Source organism: Rhinopithecus roxellana, chromosome 10, assembly GCF_007565055.1.
Source record: "Rhinopithecus roxellana isolate Shanxi Qingling chromosome 10, ASM756505v1, whole genome shotgun sequence".
Classification (NCBI taxonomy): Eukaryota; Metazoa; Chordata; class Mammalia; order Primates; family Cercopithecidae; genus Rhinopithecus; species Rhinopithecus roxellana.
Window position 1 is genome coordinate 120,457,581 of NC_044558.1, and position 27,360 is coordinate 120,484,940.

General features: G+C 44.2%; 1 protein-coding gene across 4 annotated transcripts in view; it reads right to left on the minus strand.

The window, feature by feature from the left end:
- Nucleotides 1-19,935: 19,935 nt before the first annotated feature.
- TMCC3 (transmembrane and coiled-coil domain family 3) overlaps nt 19,936-27,360 on the minus strand; it is a 314,353-nt gene continuing 306,928 nt past the window's right edge. For all 4 annotated transcript variants that reach the window (XM_030939344.1, XM_030939345.1, XM_030939343.1 and 1 more), the window contains exon 4: nt 19,936-23,109. In XM_030939344.1, the coding sequence (XP_030795204.1) occupies nt 22,807-23,109 (303 nt within the window). In that variant the 3' untranslated portion in view covers nt 19,936-22,806. The remainder of the gene's footprint in view (nt 23,110-27,360) is intronic.

Below are 27,360 nucleotides of genomic sequence, written 5' to 3' on the forward strand. Positions count from 1 at the left end.
GGAAAGAAAGCCATTTTTCCATAAAAAGGGATGGTTCATCATTGTGAAAGAAATGGTTATCTCATTGGGGAGGAAAAGGGGGCAGAAGGCAAGAATCACTGAAAAATCTTAAATCTGTGTTTTCTGGAATAATATATGTAGACAGCCTAAATCTGATTTGAGTCTTTATAAAAATAATATCTTGTATTCTCTTTTTTTTTTTTTTTTTTTTTTTTTTTTTGAGACGGAGTCTCACTCTGTCACCCAGGCTGGAGTGCTGTGGCCAGATCTCAGCTCACTGCAAGCTCTGCCTCCCGGGTTCACACCATTCTCCTGTCTCAGCCTCCCGGGTAGCTGGGACTACAGGCGCCGCCACGTCGCCCGGCTAGTTTTTTGTAGTTTTTAGTAGAGACGGGGTTTCACTGTGTTAGCCAGGATGGTCTCGATCTCCTGACCTCGTGATCCGCCCGTCTCGGCCTCCCAAGTGCTGGGATTACAGGCTTGAGCCACCACGCCCGGCTAATATCTTGTATTCTCATACTTTTTTGTCATTGTAAGCCTGCCCAGTAGGCAGTGTTTTGCAGACTTTGGGAAGTGGTCTGTGTGGCCAAATACTGTGTGTCTAGACAGAATTTGAAATCAGGTCCTGCTTCATTTACAAGTATTTTGGTGGGCATCTAATCCTACATAATGAAAAAGAAAAACAGACCATTTAAAAACTCAGACAAGATTATATTTAATGTATTAATTGCTAAAAAGGCACAAGATTACACTGAACATATTAGCTACTAAAAAGGCACTGCCAAGACATTCAAGCAAATAGCTATTACACACTGCAGCAGATTTTACAGATTTCTAATTTCAACATATGTTTGAAAAATCTGTGAGTGTTCCAAAATATATTTAATGGAAGGTCTGCATTAATATACCATTCATGTGTTTTTACCATTTGCCTTAATATTGAATATACTATTTACCTCACACCAAAAAGAAAACCAGAAACCTTATTTGTGATTTTGGAGTGGAAGCTTCCATTTTTGTGTCAAAAATGAATCCCGATTCTTATGGAAATCTCTGTTATTAAGTCATTTAAAGATGAGACAACACTGAAGATCAAATTGTGTTGGGTATCCGTATCTTCTCTCCTCATTTATCTCTTACTCCTCATCCTCCCAGAATCTACCAGTTTATGGTAGAAAGATGGGAACCTTATTTGAATGTTTGTTTTGTTTTGTTTTGTTTTTTTCCATAATGTCCAATTTTGTTGTGGGAAAGGATTTGGATAAAGTTTTTGTTAAAATTTTGGTAGATTTTTATCTATACAAATTTAAGTAAAATTATATTTTGTAAGCTGCCAAAAAAAAAAAAAAAAAAAAAAAAAAAGGCTGTTAGAACTGTCCTGGGAAGAACTGAACTAGAACCAGTGCAGCTGTGGTTGAGATGGAAAGATGATGATTTTGAGATGTATTTTGATTTTGAGATGTATTTAGAAGGTAGAATTGACATGGGTTGATGGTGGTAATGATGAGGAAGATGGTTGTGAGGTTTCTAGCTTGGGTGGTAGTGGTGCCTTTAATGGAAATAAAGAGTGCAGAAAGAGCAGACTTGGTGTAAGGGAAAAAACAATGACCTTGGTGTTTTAGTTTGAGGTTCTCTAGGGACGTCCTGAACCAATATTATAGATCCACTGCTTAAAATATAGATTTAAAATTTAAATCTAGATCCACTGCTTATAAAAGAAGTTGGTGAAATTTAAAATATAGATCCACTGCTTATAAAAGAGGTAGGTGCTAGCTATGCAACTGTAGTAGTATTTGCCACAAAGGTGGCATCTGGGTCCACGGAGGGTGTGTAGGAAGGAGGGGGTGAATAATGGAGCCACAGAACCCTGAAGAGTGGTGCAGAGGTGCACAGACACCTGGAGAGAAAACACCCTAAGGAAGGATTAAGCTTCAAAGAATAGGGAGAGGTCTCCAGTGTTGACTGATCTAGAAACCAAGTAAGGCCAGGCTGTGAAATGCATGCACTGGTTTTGGCAATTAGGTGGTTGATGACCTCACTGGCAGCAATTCTTGGGAGGGAGGCACTGATTCTAGTTTATAGTGGTTTGAGGAAACTTAGGCAGTAAGGAAGTAGAGACATTCAGGAAATGTGTTGGAGGGATGGTCATGTGACCAAGTTCTAGCTCAAGAGTCATAAAGTTGGTCTTTCAGAGACACTTCTAGAAGATATTTTCCTCTCTGTAAAAGGGAAGGAGAGCCTGTCTGGCATGTTTTTCTGTGTGAGGATGTGATGTCTGGATTCAGGGCAGCCATATTGTGGCCAGGAGGGGAGACATTATTGATAGAGGGAGGCCAGTAGAGCAAGAGCAAGAGGAGGGCTGAGCATGGTCTTCATGAGCTTGGCCTTCATTGAGCTAATAAACCAACCCTGCAGCCACCTGCCTCCCAACTTCTTTTTAGGTGAGAAAAATAAACCCTTGGCTGGGTGCGGTGGCTCACTGCCTGTAATCCCAGCACTTTGGGAGACCGAGGTGGGCGGATTACCTGAGGTCAGGAGTTTGAGACCAGCCGGGCCAACATGGTGAAACCCCATCTCTACTGAAAATACAAAATTAGCTAGGTGTGGTGGTGGGCGCCTGTAATCCCAACTACTCGGGAGGCTGAGACAGGAAAATCACTTGAAGCCAGGACGGAGGTTGCAGTGAGCCGAGATCGTGCCACTGCACTCCAGCCTGGGTGACAATAGCGAAACTCTGTCTCAAGAAATAAAAATAAAAATAAAAATAAACCCTTGTTGCTTCATCCACTTTAGCTCTGCTTGTAACTGGAATGTCAAGCACACAGCTCATTAGGTGTGATGAAAACGAACTCTACTGCTGTTCCCCATTGGCCCTGGAAACTCTTCAGGGGGTGATATTCCCCTACTAGATGAAAACTCTGGCAGGTCCTTGACTTTTGTCCTTGCCCTCAGGTAATAGATAATCCAAAGTCACTTTCCCTAGCAAACAGATTTGTAGTTGTGGAATCAGAATAGTCCAAGATGAATAAAAGCCTGAATGATCTTGCATCATGTCTCCCTTCCATCACCAGGCCTGTGTCAGGTCCACAGCCTGAGGTATAAAGAGGCCATGGCTGGTGTTTCTTTTTCTGCCTCATGCTTCTTCTCCTTCCACCCAGCGCTTACCCCCTACCAGGCTGCTAGGACGTGCTTGATCCCTTAGGGCCAGGGTGTTGGTAAGATGACCGGTAGAGTCTTTCCTAAGTGGGTACTGCTAAAAGCCAGCTGGGGTCTCTGTTGTGACCCAGATGATTTTTTTCTCACGGATGCTTCTGCAGGCTTTTAGGAGATTGCTACTCCTGGATTCCCTCGAGGTCTCTTGAGGGGATGCATCTGTCCTGGGGTCTCCTCCCTCAGCCTCACAGGGGTGCTGTGCCCACTTCCCACTTTCTTCTTAGGGGATCCCCTGCCTGCATTGGACTAGCAGCTTTTCTTTCCTGAGTGCTGCATGCCAGACCTGGGGAAGCACTCAGCATCACGGTGGCTGCTTCCAGCACAGGCCTCCTGTTTGGCAGCCACAGGTCTCGTTAGCTCTCTTGCTTGTCAGTCAAGAAGTAGGTCTCAATGCTCTGTCTGAGACCTGCCTTAAGTTGAGGGCAGTAAAACTCCATCCCGGGCATCTCAGAAGAAATCTGAAGAAAAAACCAGTGAAGAATCTTCTCTTTCTCTCCCCTCTTTGAATCCTGAAGAGGGTGAGGAGTTCAGGAACACAGGGAGAGGCCCTCAAACCTGCGCTTTGGAAATTCTACCCAGTGATTTGGCTTTGAAATGTTAACTTCTGTATTTTGGCATCTTGGGCAAAACTGGTTTAATCACCCACCTCTGGAATGCTTTTTTTTTTTTTTTTTTTTTTTTTGAGACAGAGTCTCATTCTGTACCCCAGGTTGGAGCACAGTGGCACGATCTCAACACACTGCAACCTCCGCCTCCTGGGTTCCAGTGATTTTTGTGCCTCAACCTTCTGAGTCTCTGGAATTACAGGCGTGAGCCACCATGCCTGGCTAATTTTTTTTTTTTTTTTTGTAATTTTGGTAGAGATGGTGTTTCACCATGTTGGCCAGCCTAGTTTTGAACTCCTGACCTCAGATGATTCACCAGCTGCTGAAAGTGCTGGAATTACAGGTGTGAACCACCGTGCCCGGCCTTGGAGTGCTTATTATTGAGAAAAATAAACCTTATTGTTTTAGCCAGTTTTAGCTCAATATTCTATTACTAGCCACCAAAAGCAGCTGAACTGCTTCACCACACTGGGTTGGCTTCATGACTCCCCTGGCACAATAAAGACAAAGTCCATCATTTATGATAGTAAAAAAACTGCAGATATCCAACAACAGAAGATGAAACCAATGAAACACATATATGATGGAAAGTTATGCAGGCACTTCAAGTGATAACTTTGGAAGAAGCCAAATACAAGAACATAGGAAAAAGTTCATATTTTGCTAGATTATATACACGCAGAGCAAAAAGACTAAGAGGAAATATGTAAGAAAGGTAAAAGTTCAATTTGGTTGAGAAATGGAGTAAACATATATATGCATGGAAAATAGCTGGAAGAATATACAATACACAGATATCAGCAGTTGCATCTGGGGAGGGGTCTTGGGGATCTGAGTGGGAAGAAAGTTACTTCTGAATTTTTCAACCATGTGCACATATTCTTTTTTTTTTTTTTTTTTTTTTTTGAGACGGAGTCTCACTCTGTCACCCAGGCTGGAGTACAGCGGCGCAGTCTTGGCTCACTGCAACCTCCGTCTCCTGGGTTCAAGCAATTCTCATGCCTCAGACTCCCAAGCAACTGGGATTACAGGTGCAGGCCACTATGCCTGGCTAATTTTTATATTTTTAGTAGAGACAAGGTTTCACCACGTTGGCCAGGCTGTTCTTGAACTCCTGACCTCGTGATTTGCCCGCCTTGGCCTCACAAAGTGCTGTGATTCCAGGCGTGAGCCACTGCGCCCGGCATGTGCATATGTTCTTTTCTCAACTGAGGAAACTAGTAGTTTGGGGGGTAGGGATTGGGGCCGGGGAGTTGTTTTTGCTTAAGTTCAATGTTTTTGGAGGGAAAGGGATAATACTGGTTTTCTCTAGGTGGGAGAATTAATGTGGATATTTATCTTTCTCTGTCTCTTCTATATTTCCCCAAATGTCTCCAAGTCATTTTGTATTACTAAAATAATCAGGAAAAAACCCACAATAAAATGCTCTTCCTTTCCTCGTTCCCTTTCCTTCCTGAATAATTCAGTTTTAAAGCCATTAGCAGTTAGTTGAACAGAGCAAGGCAGGGACCCATGGTGGGAGGGGCTGGTAGCCTAGAGCAGGGTGGCCGAGCTCAGGCATGGGGAGGAGGACACAGGGGAAGGGGTACCCAGCAGAGTCATCAGTCCAGAAGGGTGGAAGAGGGCTTCCTTGAATGGGCATCCTGGAGCATGTGTCAAAGCCAGAGAGGGTGGCGGGGACATACCTGCACTGGGGCCATCACCAAGGTTGTCTTAGATCCAAGTAGGGCGAGACAGTCAGCACTGTTAGTACCCAACCATCACGCACATGGAGGAGATGTGGGCAGCAGAGATGGGAAATTTGTTATACAGAGGGAGTGGAGAAAAAGAGTAAATATGTAAGAGACAATGGAAGTCCATGCTTTCACTGTCGGAGAAAGAAGTTACAAATATGGAAAGGAGAACTTGAATAAACCCAGAGGTGTTGATTGGCATTGGAGGTATTAGTGTGCGCTCATGATTTTCAACATAGAGATAGATGCAGAAATCAGCAGAGATTTAAATTTGTATATAAATGAACGTAGGTATAAACAAATACAGACACTGTCTTAGCTCAGGTGACTATCACAAAATACACTAGGTGGGGTGGCTTACACAACAGACATGTATTGCCCATAGTTCTGGAGACTGGGAAGTCCAAGATCAAGGTGCTGGCTAATTCTGTTCCTGGTGAGGGCCCTCTTCCTGGCTTGCTCCCTACCTTCACACTGTGTCCTTAGACATGGGGCAGAAAAAGAGAAAGAGAAAGAGAGACTGCTGCTTTTTTTTTTTTTCTGAGACGGAGTCTCGCTCTGTCACCCAGGCTGGAGTGCTGTGGCCGGATCTCAGCTCACTGCAAGCTCCGCCTCCCGGGTTCACACCATTCTCCTGCCTCAGCCTCCCGAGTAGCTGGGACTACAGGCGCCGCCACCTCGCCCAGCTAGTTTTTTGTAGTTTTTAGTAGAGACGGGGTTTCACCATGTTAGCCAGGATGGTCTCGATCTCCTAACCTCATGATCCACCTGTCTCGGCCTCCCAAAGTGCTTGAGCCACCGTGCCCGGCCTGCTCTTTTTTTTTTTGAGACGAAGTCTTGTTCTGTTGCCCAGGCTGTAGTTCAGTGTCGCGATCTTGGCTCACTGCAATTTCTGCCTCCTGGATTCAAGCAATTCTCCTGTGTCAGCCTCCCGAGTAGCTGGGATTACAGGCATGTGCCACCATGCCCAACTAATTTTTTGTATTTTTAGTAGAGACAGGGTTTCACCATGTTGGCCAGGCTGGTCTCAAACTCCTGATCTCAAGTGATCCACCTGCCTAGGCCTCCCAGAGTGTTGGGATTACAGGTGTGAGCCACCTCGCCCAGTCATGCTCTCTTTTCTTATAAGGCCACTAATCCCATCATGAAGACCCCATCCTAATAACCTAATCTAATCTTAATTACCTCCCACAAGCCCCATTTCCAAATACTATCACAATGGGGATTAGGGCTTCAACATATGAATTTTGGGGGACTCAAATATTCAGTCCATAACAGATGTATATGCATGTACCTATATCATTACATATTATACACACATACATATATCCATATACAAACATGTATTCCCTACCTCTGTCTACTGTGAGGGCCTGGGAGTGGTGATGCCCTAATAGCAGAACAAACCTAGGATCCAGATCTTGGCTTTAAAATGCAGTTTTCCACCAAATGCAACCCAGGCTCCTTGCAAGAATGGTCAGTTCTAGGTCTAGGGCAAGGAAAGTAGGACATGAGCCTGGAGCACCTTGTACCAAAAAGCAAGGAGGTGCTTGCTCAAAGAATAATGACGACATGGCAAAAGGACACAAAAGATTGCTTAAATGAGTTCCCACAGCTGTACAGGGTTCAACTTGTTATTAAAATGAATAATAATCACGGATTACAACCCTTTGAATAAAATAGGAAACCATGATTCCATACTGATATTAGCAAATAGATGAATAAATTGAAAGTTTGGTGAGAAATGGGAGGTACAACGTACCTCTCCACTAAATACACATTAATTACTCATGGGGACAAAATACCTTTATGGTGAAGGGACCTAGAAGACACCTTAATTATCAAAGCAAAACCATAAGTAATGGAACAAATGGAAATTGAACCCTATGTGATAGGATGCAATGAGAACAGTGTCATTTCTGTGATATTCTGGCCAAAGATAGACCACTTGAGTTTAATCACAAAGAAACACCAGATTGAGGCACATTATACAAAATAACTGGCCTATAAGCTTCAAAAGTGCCGTGTTCATGAAAGTCAAGGAAAGATGCAGGAACTGTTTCATTCAGGAGACAAAAGAAATAACTAAATGTAACATGTAATTCTGAACTAGGTCATTTTGCTGCAAAGGCAATTATTGGGACAACTGGTGAAACTTGAATGGGGTTTAAGGACTGGACGTCAGTAAGACATCTATTTACCCTACTGATTCTGATGGCTGTATTATGGTTTTGAAGGAGAGCGTCTTTATCTGTAGGAACTATGCATTAAGTATCTGCACATGACTGGATATCAGGTTGGCAACTGATGGTTACTCTCAGATGGTTCAGGAAAAATATAATTCTTTGTATGGAACATGCAACTTTTCACTAAGTTTATGGTCATTTCAAAATTTTAAAAAATTTGGCCGGGCGCGGTGGCTCAAGCCTGTAATCCCAGCACTTTGGGAGGCCGAGACGGGCGGATCACGAGGTCAGGAGATCGAGACCATCCTGGCTAACACGGTGAAACCCCGTCTCTACTAAAAAATACAAAAAACTAGCCGGGCGAGGTGGCGGGCGCCTGTAGTCCCAGCTACTCGGGAGGCTGAGGCAGGAGAATGGCGTGAACCCGGGAGGTGGAGCTTGCAGTGAGCCGAGATCCGGCCACTGCACTCCAGCCCGGGCGACAGAGCGAAACTCCATCTCAAAAAAAAAAAAAAAAAATTTTAAAAAATTTAAACAAATACATTTATTTATATATATGAACTAAACATCCCTAAGTATATAGTATATGTTATTACATATTATATATTTATTTATGCATTAATAATGTATAAATATAAAGTACTAGAACCTGGGAGCAGATCTCAACTTCCTTGTGCCCAATGGGAATCTTCAAGCCCCTGAAGTTCCAAAGAGGTTCCAAAGACAGACAGCCAGGCCTCGGGAGGGCTGCATAACTATAACTGAAGGCTGGGTCCCTCGCTATACTTTCTGGCCATCCTATTCTGAGAAGATGGCTTTCAAACATCCTAGAAAACTCAAAATCAGAAATTCTAAATTTCTAATATTCTGTCCCTGGGCTCTCTATTCTGTTCCATTGGTCTATATATCTGTTGTTATGGAAGGATCATGCTGTTTCATTTATTATAGTTTTGTATATATTTTGAAGTCAGGTAATGTGATGCCTCCAGCTTTGTTCTTTCTGTTCAAGATTACTTTGACTATTTGGGGTCTTTTGGAATCCCATATATATTTCATAAGTTTTTTTTATTTATGTGAAGAATGTCATTGATATTTTGACTGGTATTTCATTGAATCTGTAGATTGCTTTGAGTAGTATAGATATTTTAACAACAATAATTATTCCAATCCATGAACATGGGATATCTTTCCACTTATTTGTGTCTTGTTCAATCTCGTTTATCAGTGGTTTCTAGTTTTCAGTGTACAGATCTTTCACCTCCTTAAGTTTATTCCTAAGTATTTTAACTTTTGGTAGCTATTGTAAATGGAATTTTCTTAATTTCTCTTTCAGATAATTTGCTGCTAGTGTATAGAAACACTACTCATTTTTATAGTGTTCTCATAAATCATTGAAATCCCAGAAATTCTGCTAATTCAGGATCCCAAAGGCATGTCACAGATTGTTTCATGTTCCTGGAAGTGACCTGATGGCTTGGCATCAGACAGAGGAGAGTTTGATTTCTAGTTCCATCATTTCTGTACCATTTCTCCACCCTTTCAGCACCATTGCCTCTTGCTCCTTCGTATGTAAAGTGAGAAGATGACAGCAGCTTCTTCTTAGGGCTGTGGTGCAGATGAAGTGAGATAATATGTAAGCCCTCTGCCTGGAAAATGACATATTCCATGAAGAGGAACTTGTGCCCTTTATCATTTAAAAGTTCTTTGTAAGTCATATTTCCCTGTTTTGATTCCAGAAATGTGGTCATAATTTCAATAAAAGCAGAAAGTACCTAAAACCAGCCTGGGCTGGGCTCTGAGGTGTGTTCTTTCTTTAGCCAGGGTGGACTTCAGACTCCAGCAAATTTTATGAGATTAGCTTTATAGCCCAGAGTTCCTCCTAGTATGGGGTGAGGAGAGAATGGGAAGGGCATGGTGAAGTAAAGGTCAGTATCAGGGAAAGTGAAGTTAAAGAAAGCTGTTCAGAAGTGGCAGCATTCTAGTTAGATATCTTTATCCCTTTGCATTGGGAGGGGATTTTGGAAGGTTTGAGTAAATCCAACCATAATCAACACTATTTATTGAACACCAGCTGTCTAGGTATGGCAGATAAGAAAAAGACACACTCCCAGTCCACCAAGTACTCACAATCTAGGGGCAAAGGAAAATAGCCCCATTAGATATCTTTTTTTTTTTTCTTTTTGAGACGGAGTCTCATAGTGTTGTCCAGGCTGGAGTACAGTGGCACCATTCCAGCTTACTGCAACCTCTGTCTCCCAGGTTCAAGCGATTCTCCTGCCTCAGCCTTGAGAGCAGCTTGGATTACAGGCTCCTGCCACCACACTGGGCTAATTTTTTTTTTTATAGAGATGGGGTTTCACCATGTTGGCCAGGTTGACTTCAAACCCCTGATCTCAAGTGATCCACCCACCTTGGCCTCCCAAAGTGCTGGGATTACAGGTGTGAGCCACCGCGCCCAGCCAGATATTTCATTCTCACAGTACCTGGGCTGCTTTGCTCTTTGCACTGATTAAACACCACCTACATATGTACCTGACACTTGGCAAGGTCCTGTGGGAGGACGAGATGAGTGAAATAGGAAGGGCATGCTCTGGCCACCAGGAACTCACTGTTTACTTCAGGAGCAGACATAAAAGAAATACTTCTCAATAACTAGGGGAGAGGTATTTAGAGAGCATTTCTTTACAGAATACAGGGTCTGGAGGAGAAGAACATGAGGGCTTTGCAGAGCTGACATCTGAAAGGGTCTTGAAGAGAAGGAATGTGATTGCAGGCAGAAGGAGGTGCTTGTGTGTCATCCAAGGGCATGGAATAGCAAGGTGGGCTCAGGGCTTGATGTGTAGAGCATGGAATGGGGGCATGGGAGATGAGGCTGGGGCATTACATGGGCTTCAGTACACTGGGAACCTAGTGGGCTTCACTCAGAAATTCAGACATGACCATCTGGGCAAGAGAAGCCACTGAAAGGTTTAAGAAGTGGAATAAGGTGATCCAATTTGCATTTTAGATCACACAGGTAGTTTACATGGTGGGTGGATTGGGTATGGGCAAAGCTGAAGAGTGGGGACCACATAGGAGACTGTTACAACTCTCCTGGGGGGAAATAATGGTGACCTGAACCAAGGTAGGAAAAAGTAAGGTGGACAAGTTTTGGGTGTCTTTAGAAGGTAGAGTTTGACATGATTAGATGGCACTGGTTAGAAAGAGGGGGAATGGCTTTAAGATTTCTAGCTTGGGAGAGTGAATAAATGGATGGTGTTGGTGCCTTTATGGAATGAGGTAGTGTAGACAGAGCAGATTTGAAGTAAGGGCAAAAAAATGAGGTTGGTTTTATATTTTGAGGTGCTCTAAGGATGTCTATGTAGAGATGAAGTGGAAATAGAAATATGGACGGTGGCTCAGAAAAGAGGCAGGTACTTACTACATAGAGGCAGTGGAATTAGTCTTAGAGATGATGGCTGAATCACAGGGAGTCTGTGCAAAGGGAGTGAGATGGAGATAATGCAGCCAAAGAAGACTAGAGGGTGGTCAAGAGGTGGCAGAAGAACCAGAGAGCGGCATCAAGAAAATACCCAACCGGCCAGGCACAGTGGCTCACGTTTGTAATCCCAGCACTATGGGAGGCTGAGGCGGACAGATCACTTGAGGTCAGGAGTTCAAGACCAGCCTGACCAGACAGGCCAACCCTGTCTCTACTAAAAATACAGAAATTAGCTGGGCGTGGTGGCGCACCTGTAATCCCAGCCAGTTGGGAGGCTGAGGTAGGAGAATCGCTTGAACCTGGGAGGCAGAAGCTGCAGTGAGCCCCCACTGTACTCCAGCCTGGGCGACAGTTAGACTCCATCAAAAAAAAAAGAAGAAGAAAGGAAAGGGAACGGGAGGGGAGGGGAGGGGAGAGGAGGGGAGAGGAGGGGAGGGGAGAGGAGGGGAGGGGAGATGAGGGGAGGGGAAGGGAAAGGAAGGGATTTCCAAGGGAAGAAAAATGTTTCAGACGGGAGGGAGCACTGCAAAGGGAAATGACTAGAAGTTTAGTAAAAACACAGGCTATGAAGCATGCACCAGATGTGCAAATGGGACCTCGGTGACCCCACTGAGAGAAGTTTTAGGGAAGTGTTGGGGGCTGACAGTAGTTTTTAGTGGATTAAGAAATCCTGGGAGAGAGGAGTGGAGACTATTCTTTTAAGAAACGTGATAGTGACAGGGAAGAGAAGGAGCAGTGAGTTGAGGAAATGCAGGATCATAAAAGTAGGTTTAGGACATCAGCGACTGGACATTTGTGGGTGCTGAAATGAATCCACTGGAAAACAGGTGCTGAGGAAGGAGATGCCGGCTCTCAGAAGGGGCAGGGCGCCCAGGTGTGAGAGTCTGTCTTGGACAGAGGGGTGGAGTGGTGTGAAGAAGGAGGGGTGAGCCGATGGGAGAGCTGAGGCCTGATGAAGTGGGGACCCCAGCCCTCTGCAGAAGGGAAGCTATTCAGCAAGGGGGTGCCAGGGAAAGCAGCGGCTTCCTCAGCACTTGCTGCGGGAAGAAACACTGAAGTCCCAGGCTTCCAGGTAATGCTGTTTTCATCAGCAGAGCCCCACTGGCCTGATCTGGAATTCTGACTGGGCAGGTGGCATGGGCAAGGGCTGGGGGTCAGGCGCAGAGGCTGCTATGGAAGCGTCTCAAGGGTGCAGAAGCCAGCAGGGGCGGCCCTTGTGTATGCCTTGGGGCTGGGCGTCCCGGCAGAGGGGGTTACTCACTGCTGACTCAGCCCCAGGTGTTCATTTGCATGTTATTCATTTCAAGCCACAAACACTCGAGCAGGAGTACCAGGAGCATCTAATCCCCTTTCCAAACAGAACCACCCCTAGGTCTTCCCAGGGCTCCTGCTGTTGTGCTGAGTCTCTCTGACTCAGAAATATTTCTACTTTGGAAGAGTCCACTCAGCTGTGCCGTACAGCTATCTATGAAATTGAGCTGAAAAATTCAAAGAAACACTCAGAAAGTTCATTTTCTCTGTAAGGATATCAAGGTAAGTTTAACACACCAAGAGCCTGGGCCTTCCCCCTTCCAAATATTATCTTATTTTCATCTGACTTCTCCCCCACCAGAATGTAATCTCCAAGAGGATAAGAACATTGCTTTGTACTCTGCCTAGAACAGTGCATGGCATGTAGTAGGTGCTCAATAAATGGATTAAATTCTGTAATTCCAGTACTTTGGGAGGCCGAGATGGGCAGATCACTTGAGGCCAGGAGTTTGACACCAGCCTGGCCAACATGGTGAAACCTTGTCTTTACTAAAAATACAAAAAATTAGCCGGGCATGGTGGTGCATGCCTGTGGTCCCAGCTACTCAGGAGGCTGAGGCAGGAGAATAGCTTGAACCTGGGAGGCGGAGGTTGCATGAGCAGATATCGTGCTACTGTACTCCAGCCTGAGACTCCATCTCAAATAAATAAACTAATTAATTAATGCATTAAATTATTGAAGGCCCTTGGGCACCCCAGGCCTTCAATAATTTAATGCATTTATTGAGCATCTACTATCTCATCTAATCCCTATAATCCTAGGCAGTTAACAGTTTAGGAAGGGGTGATTCTAAGAGGTGAAACACCACCCCTCCCATCCCCTCATCCTCATTTAATCAAATTGCCAGTAAGGGGAAAGTCCCCGAGTTTTGAGCTGGGCTTCCCACATGTCATGGAGTTCAGAAATGCCTTTATCAGTTTATTAGGTGCCCACTCCTGGGAAACTGACTCACACTAACAGATTCACTCTCACAAGAATATCCCTGACAAGAGAAAGCAAATGCAGTGATTTACATTCAAGGATATACAGCTGCCAAGGAGCTGAAACGTTCTGCCCTGTCGGACAGCTCAATCTGTCCCCAGTAGAAAGGGTTCACTGGGGCTGCCAAGCAGTCCCCAGCTTGGCTTGGAGCCTGCACAGTCGATAGCCTCAGGGAGGCTGTGAACCAGCTCTGTGAACCAGAAACCCAGAAGATTGAGTGCAGCTGGCCAGGCAGGATCCCTGCCCACTCCAGCGACACAGCTGCCACTCTCCAGCTCACCCAGAGAGCCAGTCACCGGCCTCCTGCATCCCTCCGCCTTCTCCTTTGAGGATGATTGTTTATCGACTGAAAGGGTCTCCTCCCTTCCCTTTCATTCACGGTTTCCATGGACTTTCCTTTTTCTTTCTTGAGGTGGAGTCTCACTCTGTTGCCCAGGCTGGAGTGTAGTGGCTCTATTTTGGTTCACTGCAACCTCTGCCTCCAGGTTCAAGCGATTCTCCTGCCTTAGCCTCCTGAGTAACTGGGATTACAGGTACCCGCCACCACATCCTGCTATTTTATATATATATATATATTTTTAGTACAGACAGTCATCATGTTGGCCAGGCTGGTCTTGAACTCCTGACCTCAAGTAATTACTCGCATTGGCCTCCCAAAGTGTTGGGATTACAGGTGTGAGCCACCCTCCCTGGCCTCCATGGATTTTCTTAGTCAATTGTTTCTTGTTGACAAGGCATAGCAGGAAGTCATCTTGCAACAATTCTGACCATGTTTGGGGACAGCCACCTTTCTGAATCCAAGCATGTCTTTGGGTCTCTGCTGGCTTAAGCCACTGTGTGTGGGGATGTATAAACTTCTACCTGTGGCCTAAGTTTTGGGGTCTTACAGTTCACTGTTCCCTCGAGCTACAAGACCTGGCCATCAAAACACAGAAGAGATATGATGAAGGAAGAGAATTCAAAACCACTTTGGGAGGAAACCCCTGGTAGAAGGCTAGGCTAGCACTGTTGCTTGTGACGTTGACAGTCTAAGAATCAGAGAAGGATCCAGGCCTCCAAGAGCTTCTTTAGCAAATGGAGTCCCTTACTGCTAGTACAGACCAGAAAGTACATGACTTTATTTTCCTTCTACTACTCAGAGGCTTATTTTAAAGCAGAATAGGAAAAAAAAAAAAAAGAAATCCAATTATCAATGCCTAAGCCAGAGTGGAGTAACCACCAACAAAACAGCTGTTAACATGGCTGACACATGTTCCTGTTAACTGCTTTAGTCAAGTTAAAGGCCTAGCAAGCGAGAGATGCTGGCTGGCTTAGCAAGGAGAGGGATTTCTGAGGTCGCCACCACAGATGGTAGCAGATGTCATGCAGCCTCAGAGCAGAAGCCACCAGGGACTTCACCATCTCAGAGCTGAGCAAAAAAGCTGAGAAACACTCAGCCGCGTCAACTGCCAATTATATACCTCAAGAATCTCAGGAAGCCAGGGAGTGTGTAAAAGTTTCTGTAATTAATCGCTTTCCATTCTCTTTGTCCACAAATCTGTCAGCTCATGGCTCTTCAAAAATCAAGGATGCTTGCTTCAGGTATCTCTGCCCTCACCTAGTATGGCCAGCAGCATGAAGATGGAAATGCACAATTTGTAACCATATTATTCATTACAAATTATAGTCCTGCTCAGTTGTCCTGCTATAGTCCTAGGATTAAAAGTGATCCCTGACTGACAAGAAACCAGTTGCTCAATTCCCTCTATTACAGTGTAGGGCAGCAGTCACCCATGTAGGCTACAGTCACACAAGCTTGGGGATCCCCCAGTACCTGTTGCCTGATGTTACTACTTTACCTCTCTGAACCTCGGTTTCTTCATCTATGAAGCAGAAATAATAGTGCCTGTCTTGTTGGGTGTTGGAATGATTACATTTGATAGTGCAAGTAAAGCACCTGGCACAGTACATTGCACACAGTAAATTTCAAAGAATGCCAGGCATTATCCCAAATCTATGAATGCCCAGAAAGGTGCTGTTTAGTATTGTCATGCTCCTTACATGACCCACAAATTTCTACATCTCATAATCACACCTATTAGAAAGTAACTCTGTATGTGGGGCTGCAGATATTCATAAACCTAACTGCAAATTTTAAAAGGCTATTATTAATTGTTATTAAGACTTTAAGTTATTTTGTCAAATGGTGACTATGGACCTCCTCAGATGTGTAAGATAACTTTTTTTTTTTTTAATTCTTTTTTTTTTTTTTATTTGGAGATGCAGGGGGGTGGTCTCACTATGTTGCCCAGGCTGGTCTTGAACTCCTGGGCTCAAGCAATCCTCCCACCTCAGCTTCCCAAAGTACTGGGATTACAGGCATGAGCCACAGCACCCGGCCCAAAATAATTTCTTATATTAGAAATCCCGGTGGGGCATGGTGGCTCATGCCTGTAATCCCAAAACTTTGGGAGGCCAAGGTGGGAGAATTACTTGAGCCCAGGAGGTCAACACCAGCCTGAGCAACAAAGTGAGACCCTGTCTATACAAAAAATAAAATAATTAGCTGGGCATGGTAGCACTTGCCTGTAGTCCCAGCTATTTGGGAGGCTGAGGCAGGAGGATCACTTGAGCCTGGGAGATGAAGGCTGCAATGAGCTATAATGGCACCAGTGCACTCCAGCCTGGGTGACAAAATGAGACCCTGTCTCAAAAAAGAAAAAATCCATACATTACTTAAAACTGGTAAATATTGCTTTATTCTATGGTACTATGCTTAATGAAGCTTGAAACCAACTAACATAACTTTTCCTCGTTTCTTTTTTTTTTTCAGGGAAACACAGAATTGGTAAGGTGTTTTCCCTAATGCAACATTTAGGAATATGCTGGGCTGGACATATATTTCATTCAATCACTTCCATTGTCTGTATTCATCCTCAGACATCAAATGACAAAAGCGTGCAAAATTACAGTTATTCCCCATAAGATTTTCAAATATTCAGCTATGCTCCATTTTCCAGGGCACAGAATGGGCTACTGAAGTTAAGAATTTTTCTATCATCTGAGAGTTCTAGTTTGTCTGTCTGTACAGGGTGAGTGACCAAAGTAGAAAACTGGTCAGGACATGAAGTGACTGGAAGCAGAGGGCTAAAAAGGCAGGATGAGGAAAACAGAGTCATGAATTCTTCACCAGCCAAGACCTCAGAAAAGGCTCATGTGTCTGAGCTTCCATTCTACCCGCTGATACAGCAGTCCCCTCTCAGCCACGGTGCTGCTTCTGTGGTTTCAGTTACCTGTAGCCCACCAAGATCCAAATATAGCAGATGAAAAATTCCAGAAACAGGCCAGGTGCAGTGGCTCATGCCTATAATCCTAGCACTTTGGGAGGCCGAGGTGGGTGGGTCACCTGAGGTCAGGAGTTCGAGAGCAGCCTTGACAACATGGTGAAACCCTGTCTCTCCTAAAAATAGAAAAACTAGCCAGATGGGGTGGTGCATGCCAGTAATCCCAGCTACTTGGGAGGCTGAGGCAGGGGAATCGCTTGAACCCAGGAGGCAGAGGTTGCAGGGAGCCGAAATCGCACCACTGTACTCCAGCCTGGGTGACAAGAGCTGTTAAAATAAAAAAAGAAAGAAAAATTTGAGAAATAAACAATTGGTAAGTTTAAAACTGTGGGCCATTCTGATCTGGCTGTGTCCTGTACTGTCCCAACTGGGACCTGAATCCTCCCTTTGTCCAGTGTATTTATACCGTAGACCAAGCTTGTCCAACCCCCAGCCCATGGGCTGCATGCAGCCCAGGATGGCTTTGAATGCGGCCCAATGCAAATTTGTAAACTCTCTTAACACATTATGAGTTTTTTTGTGATTTTGTCTTAGTTCATCAGCTATCGTGTTAGTGTATTTTATATGTGGCCCAAGACAATTCTTCTTTCAATATGGCCCAGGGAAGCCAAAAAACTGGACACCCCCGTAGATGCTTCCCGACCGTGAGTCACTTAGCAGCTGTCTTGGTTATAAGATCAACTGCTTCTGCTCAAGTAATCTTTATTTTACTTTAGTACAGTACCTGGCCATAATCACTCTATTTTATTATTAGTCATTAATCTCTTACTATGCCTCATTTATAAATTAAACTTTATCATGTGTATGTATAAGAAAAATGGTCTATACAGGGCTCAGTTGTATCTGAGGTTTCAGGCATCTCCTGAGGATAAACGGGGAATATTGTAGGAATAGCACTGGTATCTGTACCACTGGACTGGTTCATGAGAGTTCACACACAGTGAAATCAAGCGCATTGTAGATACCAAAGCCCCAGACAAACTGGAGACAGCCCACTAAACCGACTGCTGGAGTCAGGCGTCTGCTCCCTCCTGTGCTCTGCCCTGTGCCCACCTGGACTGGCATTGCTCTTGTCTCATTCCAGCTCATGAAGGCTCTGCTTTGTCTTCGCCATCACTTCCCCTTTTTCAACACAAGGCCATGTTCGCTAGTATCTTAGCAGGACTGTGAATAAACCACCCTTCTTTCTGTCAGGGCTCAAGCAACGGGCCACACATTGCCAACTTCCTACAATATCGAAGACTTGAGATTCATTTAAAAATTGACTACAGGGGGAGAGAGGGATGAATAGACGGAGCACAGAGGATTTTTAGGGAAGGGAAACTATTCTGTGTGATACTGTAATGGGGGATACATGTAGTCATACATTTGTCCAAACCCACAGAATGACACCACCATGAACCCTAAACTATGAACTGCGGATAATGATGTGTGTCAATGCAGGTTTATTAAGTGTAACAAATGCACCACTCTGGTGGGAAATGTCGCTCATGTGGAGGGGAAGCTATGCCTGTCTGTGGCCAGGGTTCATAAGGGAAATCTCTGTACCTTCTGCTCAATTTTGCTGTGAACCTGAAAGTGCTCTAAAATATAAAATCTATTTAAAAAAATTGGTCACACACACACATTTGCTACTAAGATGGGCTCCAACAAATGTGAAAATTTAAGAAATCTACCTCTTTATTTAACACCAAAGCTAACATCAAGTGTTTATTTAAAAAAATAATGGCACCCGCTTTGAATTCATTGATGACACCACAATGGGGTGAAAATCTACAGGGAATTCACAATTTTAGGCTGACATGAAACTAAGTAGTAACTCACCAAATGGAAATTCTGCAACAAGCCTCACAATATTATTAACATTTCCAGTTTCTACTTTCAGAGTTGCTAACTACTGCCTAAACATCTCTCAAACACAGAGCACGTTTTGTTGAAATATTTCTCTTAGGACAAACACAGCAGACATGCTTTAAATCAATTAAAATTGCAACACATAAATCACTCCTAAAACAATCAAGGTGCATTACTTTCTAGCTTCTTATAAATAGAATTGTACTGATTTCAGGAAACTATAGGTTAGTTCTGTTTCATATCTTTTTTTTAACATCTTATCTAGTTTTGATGTGAATAAGCCAATTTCATTCTTTGCAGTGATTTATCTTTTTAAACCAACTCGTTCCTTTGTGCATATGCTAACTTTAAAACACCTCTTCACATAGGCCCTGAATTTTAAGTGATGCCATTTCTTCCCACCCCCAGCCCACTCCTCAGAATTACAGAAACATGTAAAATAGGTTGTTTAATCGCACATGTACACATGAATAAATATATTTAAATGTTTTTCCAAACCAATACAACTATATCTGGATTCACTGCAAAAACGTTCCCATTCAATGCAAAATAATTTGGCACAATCCCACCAAAAAAGACAAAAGTAATTAGTTGCCTGAGGGAAGCTAGTTCCTCATTATTACTGAGCCCATAATTAAACCTGATATGCTAGAGAGATAGCAAGGCAATAAACACACAGAGTGGGGCAATATTTAAATGAAAACAAGAGTGACAGAGCTAGAAAGAGCGAAAACCACATGAATGCTAATTGACAGAGAAGGATAACAGCCTCCACGGCTGAAATGAAAGACAGAGTTTCAGATTTCCTTCTGTGAATAGCTGACAAGGATCACGCAGGCAGAGGCTACTGTGCCAAGCTAGAAACTTGGGACTAATTCCACATTCATTGTCCAAACCCAGCAACGAAGTGCTTTTTTGCTGTTTCACTATGGGTTTCCATTTTTGTTTTTTTTTTTGGCGGTGGGCGAGGGAGGGTGTTCCGGTTTAATCATATTCAAAGTTTGAACTTGAAATAACCAACTCAAGACCCACAGGACAGTATGTCACCAGATAAACGCAGTGCTAGAATCCAATGTCCAGCATCTACACTCAGGAATGTTTGCTGAGTGACCCAGCAGTGCTTACCCACCCAACAAGCACTTTCATCTTGGGCTTGGCCCAAGATGTTTACCATAAATGAAAGGTGTGGAGAAAGGATTATAGTTGACACAAACACAAATTAAATATCCAAATCCAGCATATGTTATAGCTATATCATTATTTTTAATTGTAATATTTCTAAAATGTCATTTAATCTCCTTACGCATTAAAGAAAACAGTGGGAGTATTTATTCCTTAAGAGAGAATAAACTGCAGAGATTAAGTTTCTTTCCAGTGTATCATCTTATTAAAAAGTACAAAGTTTCATGAACTTTCAACAAGACTGTGAAATAAATATGCCAGGTAGGTTGAGCCTATCGAAGTGAAAACAAGGTTATTTGACATTTAGTGAAAGTCAATGAAAATATGAACTCTTTAAAAGGAATTCATGATCCAGGTAGGAGGATTTAGACCCTACAGTATGTTAGAATAAAGCTAGTTTCTAGCAGGTTCTGTTAACAGCTCCAGACTAGAGAGGACAGAGTGTGCTGCTTTTCATTCTCTTCTCTACTTCTGTCACTGGGGAGAAGATACATGGATCACAGGTCTGAGAAGTGTGCATTAAAGCACATTTGCTAGGCTGAGCACTGGAATGGTGTGGGCTAGTGTGAGAATGAGGCCTACATCTTCTTGGACCATCCCAGAGCCCTTCACCTAAGGGTTAGAAATCTCTCATTCTCTAAACTAACAGCAGCACTCAATCCCTGGTGTGTCCAAAGTGGTGCTTGGAAAGATTCACAGATACCAAGAGGGACCCACCCAGGCCCCAGCTTCATTTAGGAGTGTAAGTTACACTTAGCTCTCAGCCCATGCTGAGTCTGATGCCCACAGGTAAAGGGTAATGCTGGCCATTGAAATACAAAAGCTGAAGGAAGCACAACATTCTCTCTGCCTCCCTGCCTTGCACTTGGACTCCTTATCTGTCCCCTGGACTTGAACGATCAGTGTATACACATCAACGTGGGAGACCAGGGGGAGTCTGACAATGAAAGGAGAGACAGCCATGAGATGGGGGTGGGACTGGTAATTCCCTCTTCCCTGAATCCAAAATACTTTATCACCAAAGATTTCATGAAATGACATTTATTGTTTAAAAAAGCATGAGTCTGGAATTAGACAGTGGTGATGGTTGAACAAGTTTGTGAATTTACTAAAACCACTGAATTGCACACTTAAAAAAAAAAAAGCAAGCTTGAGCTGCCTAAGTTCAACTCATATACACTGGACTTTGTACTAAATGCTCAATTATTCCATTCTCTCAGACTATGGCACATTCTGTCACATTTTTTTCCTTCAGGAGATTTCCCTAAGAAGAGCTGTTCGCAAAATATTGCCCTTAATTTGAATCCAGGAGACCTGATGTCTTCTGGAAGAAAATGTGCACTCACATGCCTTCCTGCCTGCAGCAGCTGGTGCGAGTGGTGGGACAAGGGGCTCAACAGCAGTTCCCATGAACGTTGTTTACATCTTCCTCTTTGTTATGTACACAGAGACACAGATTTAAAGGAAAGTATCATCTGGGCTGAAGGTGGTGAACGGTATCCCCCAAACAGGGATGTGAACTTTTGAATGCTTTCAGCTCAGAGGCAGTGTGGCCATCCTAGTACCTCAGGACTTAGGTTCAGTAAGATGTTAAGAGACGGGGGCAACCTTGGCTCAAACGCTGGACTTATTTATTTTACTCTTGCTAGCTTTTCACATCCTGAAAAGGACACTCTCAGTCTTCATCCAGGTAAATTGCCCCCACGAATCTAGCCGCCATTCAGTCACACCCCATGTCCTCGTTTCCTCATGCTTTCAGTGTTCTGACACCTCAGTCCACTTTAACTTTAGAGGCTACGATTCCGTCGTCCTTCAAGGAAAAAACTGCAACATGACCATCATTTGTTTTCATGTCCTGAGTAAGCTTTGCAGTCCCTCACAGACTTGTGAATAAAATGAATCACATAAAGTGAACCATATCCTCCAGGGGGGCTTATCACAATCAAGATTTGCCAAAAAACAGCCAGGCATGGTGGCCTGTGCCTGCAGTCCTGGCTGCTCAGGAGGCTGAGGTGGGAGGATCCCTTGAGGCAAGGAGTTTGCAAGCAGCCTGGGCAATATTTAGCAGAACACTGTCTCAAAAAAAAAAAAAAAAAAAAAAAAAAAGATTTGCCAAAACACAAACCTTCAGAGTAGTGCTCACAGGATTCCAAATTAATGTTAAAGTCACAGTCTGATGAGGGATCTGAAAACATTCCTGCACACTCTGAAGGCTGGGCATTTGCTAGCCAGTTCAGATAAAATCAGGTGTTGGTTGCCTGCGTATGAGAAGGGGAAAGCTCCATTCATAAATCCCTATGTCTTACCATTTAAAGTGTAACAAAACCCCTCAGGTAGACTTGTTGGATAACAGGTGTGTGATAAGATTTCCATCTTACAGGGTCACAAACGACTGACCACTGTGGACACTGAGTACATGACGGGACCTATGGTTGCCTGGAGACAAGCAGGGTGGATCACACGAGGACCAAAGGCCACAGTGTTTAACACTGCCCAAGCCTGTGGTTCTTCATTCCCTGAATCATGCATATCCTTGCTTTTTATAGGACTCACAGAAAACAACCATTAGCAATTGTGAAGCTCAATTCTGACAGAGACTTAGGAGAGAGACCTCTTTCTTCTGGATCACCAATTACGCCAAGGTCTCAATATACAGAGGTTTACCACGCTGGGCCAGTCAGGTGGGCAGGAAATCGGTCTGATTAAGGCAGTGAGCAAGGTAGGAGAGCTCTGACATAGATTCGTGTTAACGAAGTACAAGGACTGAGTTGGCAACTGCTACCGAGTTAAGAGAACTGTAGTTATTTACACCACACAGCCCTAGTTTTTCTTGCACACGAGTCCGCGCAATCATTCATTGTAAAATTCGGTAGTATGCACAGAGTTTCCTTAAAAAAAAAAAACTTGAAAGAACTTGAAGGCAGGAACCAGCAGCTTCATCTTGGTATTATTACCCTTTCTATGGCACACAGGATATGGTCCCAGTTTTTACAAAATATAGCAAGAAGAGTCACGGCAAAGAAGGTGCCAAGAATGTGGCAGCGGCTCTTCATCATGGGCGAGACGAACTTCGCGATGGTGGACACACACACTAAGATGACAGTCATGAAGGCCAGGATCACGTTGATGCACTTCCCCAGGAGAACTTTAGCATTCACCGTGTCTGTCTGCAGAGCTTGCTGCTCTTGCTGGTGGAGCTCCAGCTTAGAAATGCGGGTCTGGCAGGATTCCAAGGCTTCCTGTGGGCAAGAGGGACAGCAAGGGTCAAACGGTGTTGGGATCGTGAGCAACATGCGAGTGCTCGCTCAGCTGTACACAAAAGCCCCGGCTCAGAAAGCCCAACGCCCAGGCAGCTGCAAATCCCCAAACTGCTGATGAGGGTGACAGACAAAGATGTGCAACAAGAATTCCAGGCTCACTTTCTCCTGTTGTTCACGAGTAGAAGAGCATGTGTACACAACCACAAAATACCACAAATGAGGAAGTATGGCTAAGTTTTTTGACTTTACCTTTTTTTTTTTTTTTGAGACGTAGTTACCTTGCTCTGTTGCCAGGCTGGAGTGCAGTAGCATGATCTCAGCTCACTGCAACCTCCAGTCTCCTGGGTTCAAGTGACTCTCCTGCCTCAGCCTCCCGAGTAGCTGGGACTACAGGCACGCACCACCATGTCTGGCTAATTTTTGTATTTTTAGTAGAGACGGGGTTTTGCCATATTGGCAAGGATGGTCTTGATCTCCTGACCTCGTGATCTGCCTGCCTCATCCTCCCAGAATGCTGGGATTATAGGTGTGAGTCACTATGCCCAGCCTACTTTATCTTTTTTTTTTTCTTTTTTTTTGAGACAGAGTTTCACTCTGTTACCCAGGCTGGAGTGCAGTGGCGTGATCTCTGCAACCTCTGCCTTCCAGGTTTAAGCGATTCTCCTGCCTCAGCCTCCTGAGTAGCTGGGATTACAGGTGCATGTCCCCACACCTAATGTTTGTATTTTTAGTAGAGACAGCGTTTTACCATGTTGGCCAGGCTGGTCTCAAACTCCTGACCTCAAGTGATCTGCCTGCCATGGCCTCCCACAGTGCTGGAATTACAGGCGTGAGCCACTGTGCCCAGCCTGACTTTCCCTATTTTTGAAATAAAGTGATATAAAATATTGGTGCCTGTTGGTGCCATCAGGGACAAAGCAGAGAAGGAGGGAGGTTCCACTCTGTGACTACTCCACCTTCAGCCAAGGAGTGTGTGGGATCTCCAATGGCCAGTCCTTATTTCCACTGCTCAAAGATTTCATCCATCGGTTAGAGATTGGCAGAGGAAGGCGAGAGAAGGGAGGGGCAGGGACTGGGGCTGACTGCAGGGCAACTGTGCTTTCACCTGCTCTCTGAACGCAGTGTTACTTAGTATACCATCCGAGGCTATCTCCCTGGATCTCATCCATGCCAAGTCTTCAATTACTAAGACACAAGATGACTACAACCGGCCTAATCTCTAGGCCAGTTCTCTCTTCTGAGATTGACTCACAGATCTCCGTGCCTCTTTGACATCTCCATTAGAGCTTCTTGAAAGCACCTCAGATGCAACACGTGCAAGTGTGACTTCATGTATTGCAGCTACCCAACACCTGCAGTCAACCGTGTTCCCTTCCAGTGTCCTTCTCAGAGCAGAGCACCATGATCCATCCAGTTCCTCATACCAGAAGCCTAACGTGCATACCCTGACACCCTTCTCATCCAACCCGCCACCCAGCCACAGAGGCAACATCCAGTTTCTAGCTCAATTGGTCTGGTTTTCTCTCCACCTGGTCAGCATCCCAATCTAAGTCACTGGGATCTTTTGCCTGCAATAACCTTACACGAATTTCCCTATATATCCTTTTGTTCCCCACCCTCACGAATCCATTTTCCACAGAGCCGCCCAAGTGGTCTTTTAAGGATACATATTTGATATCACTCCTTTTCATAAAACCTTTCCAATCTTTAATATGGCCTTCTGAGGCCTTGCAAGGCCCAGGTTCAGCTCCCGCTCCTCCCTCAATGACTTCATGCCAGCCCGTTGCCCTGTCATAGTGCTCTGGCCTTTTTCAAGTTATTTTTTTCTTTTAAGAGACAGGGTCTCACTCTGTTGCCCAGGCTAGGGTGCAATGGCACAGTCAGAGCTCATTTCAACCTCAACCTCTGGTCTCCTGCCTCAGCCTCCTGAATGACTGGAATTACAAGTGTGAGCCACCACACCCAGCTTTATTCTAAGTTCTGAAAAGGAGCATAGACTCACCTCAGGGCTTCTGCACATTCTGCCTGAGATGTGTGCATCCCCCACTCCGTCCCTTCTTCACCCGTGGATCTCCCACTCATTTTTTAGGTCTTGCCTTGATTGCCACACCCTTGGGGAAGCCTTTCCTGATCCATGAGATGAGGTCAAGTCTCCCTTCAGCTCTCCTTCCCAACCATGAGACATATGCTGCCTGAGGACAGGAACTAGCGCATCTTGCATTTGCTGTCCTCTCTAGCACAGAGCCAGAGCCAGGCATGCAGCACGTGCCACATACTGGCTGAATATGAAAGAGACAGCTAGGTGCCAGTAAGAAAATGTGAGGCTTGACAGGTACAGTGGGGCGTGCCCGTAATCCCAGCGCTCTGGGAGGCCAAGGTGGGTGGATCACTTGAGGTCAGGAGTTCAAGACCAGCCTGGCCATTATGGTGAAACCTCATCTTTACTAAGAAAATATAAAAATTAGCTGGGCATGGTGGCACACACCTGTAATCCCAGCCACTCAGGAGGTTGAGGCAGGAGAATCGCTTGAACCCAGGAGGCGGAGGTTGCAGTGAGCCAAGATTGTGCCACTACACTCCAGCTTGGGCGACAGAGAGAGACGGTTTAAAAAAAAAAAAGAAAAAGAAAAAAGTGAGGCTTGAGAGAGAAACCTCCAAGCCTGCTGGGTGAAAAGGATCTAACTAGAGGTAGTACAATATGCCCCTCTCTGTTCTAACTCATGTGCCAATCTGTGTTTGCTCAATTAAAATATAGTCATCTTTTCAGGTTTTAAACAAGCATAATGGCTCCAAGATTGATTTGCTTTTCTTCTGCTGAATAACTCTATGGGCCAAAGAACAGGTTCTCTGTTACTATAGTAACTTCTATTATACTAGGCTACCAACGAAAAGGATAAAACTTCTTCAGATCTTCACATTCTAGAAAGTGCTGGCTTTTAACAGTAAGAGGCATGTACCAGAAATCACGCGTTCTTTTCAACCACTTGGGTCCAAGGTTTCCTCCATTTTAGGCGTAGTACAGAAAAGGTGATGCAACAAGACAAAAGACCAACCTTTTAGGAAAATCCATGAATCTTTGATTATAAGATGAATTACATGTACAAGTAGACCGATCTTAGGATTGTCTTACAACTGCTGTCAATTTTTTTTAACGAAAAGAAAAATCCAAGAAAATTAAGCAGTGAATTGCAAGGAATTTGAGTCACAGCAGCCCGAGTATTCAGCCCCACAATTTTTGGTACGTCCTTGGGTCCAGTCATTAACTTATTGGGGATGATGACCATAAAAAGGGATTACTTGAAATGTTTTTAATAGGGAATTCAGGATTTAAAAAACCACTCAGTTGTTTAAAACGACAAAACCCTTGCATCCCTGCAGGCAACAGCCTCTCTGTCTCTGGCAGCCCATTCCCTTTGTGCAACCCTGTCTGTAAGAATAAAACAAATAAGAAATAAAGATGAAGTCAAAAGGCTCAACTGCTAGAAGCCCTGAGGAATGTGGCTACTCCCAGATGTAAGGAATGGCCAGTATTTATTTTTTGACTGTTTACTATGTGCCAGGCAAAGATTTCAAGACCTTACATGATTATCCCATTTAATCTTCTTGACAACCTTTTGAGGTAGAGCTCATTAATATTTCCATTTTATTGAGGAGGAAACTGAGGCACAGAGCACTAACTCATCCAGGGTCACACAGCATAGGTGAAGAGGGCCAGGATTCTAGCCATCATGACAGGGAAGATGCTCCAGTCATTCACATAGATGTCCTCTTTGCACTTTTGAGTGAGAGAGGAAACCGGAAAATGTCGAAATGAACCTCTCTGGAGTTTTAAGTTCCCTTTAGGTGGTCCCTCCCCACTTTATCTGTTGTCCTTCACCACTAAAATATGTTTGTTAAAACACAGAAGAACAATATTAACCCAAACTATCCCCTAAATAAGAAAACCATGAATTCATATACCACTCAGTGACACCCGAAACATGCTCTAAAATAGAACGACTTCGTGAAGCAATTGTACTGTTCACTTGGCAACATTTTTATGTTTGTTTTTTGGAGACAAGGCCTTGCTCTGTCGCCCAGACTGGAGAGTAGTGGTGCGATCACAGCTCACTGTCACCACAAACTCCTCCCTCCTCAGCCTCTCAAGTAGCTAAGGTTACAGGCACATCACCCTGTTAAGCTACAATAATTAAAAAATTTTTTTTCTAATTATGTTGGCCAGGATGGTCT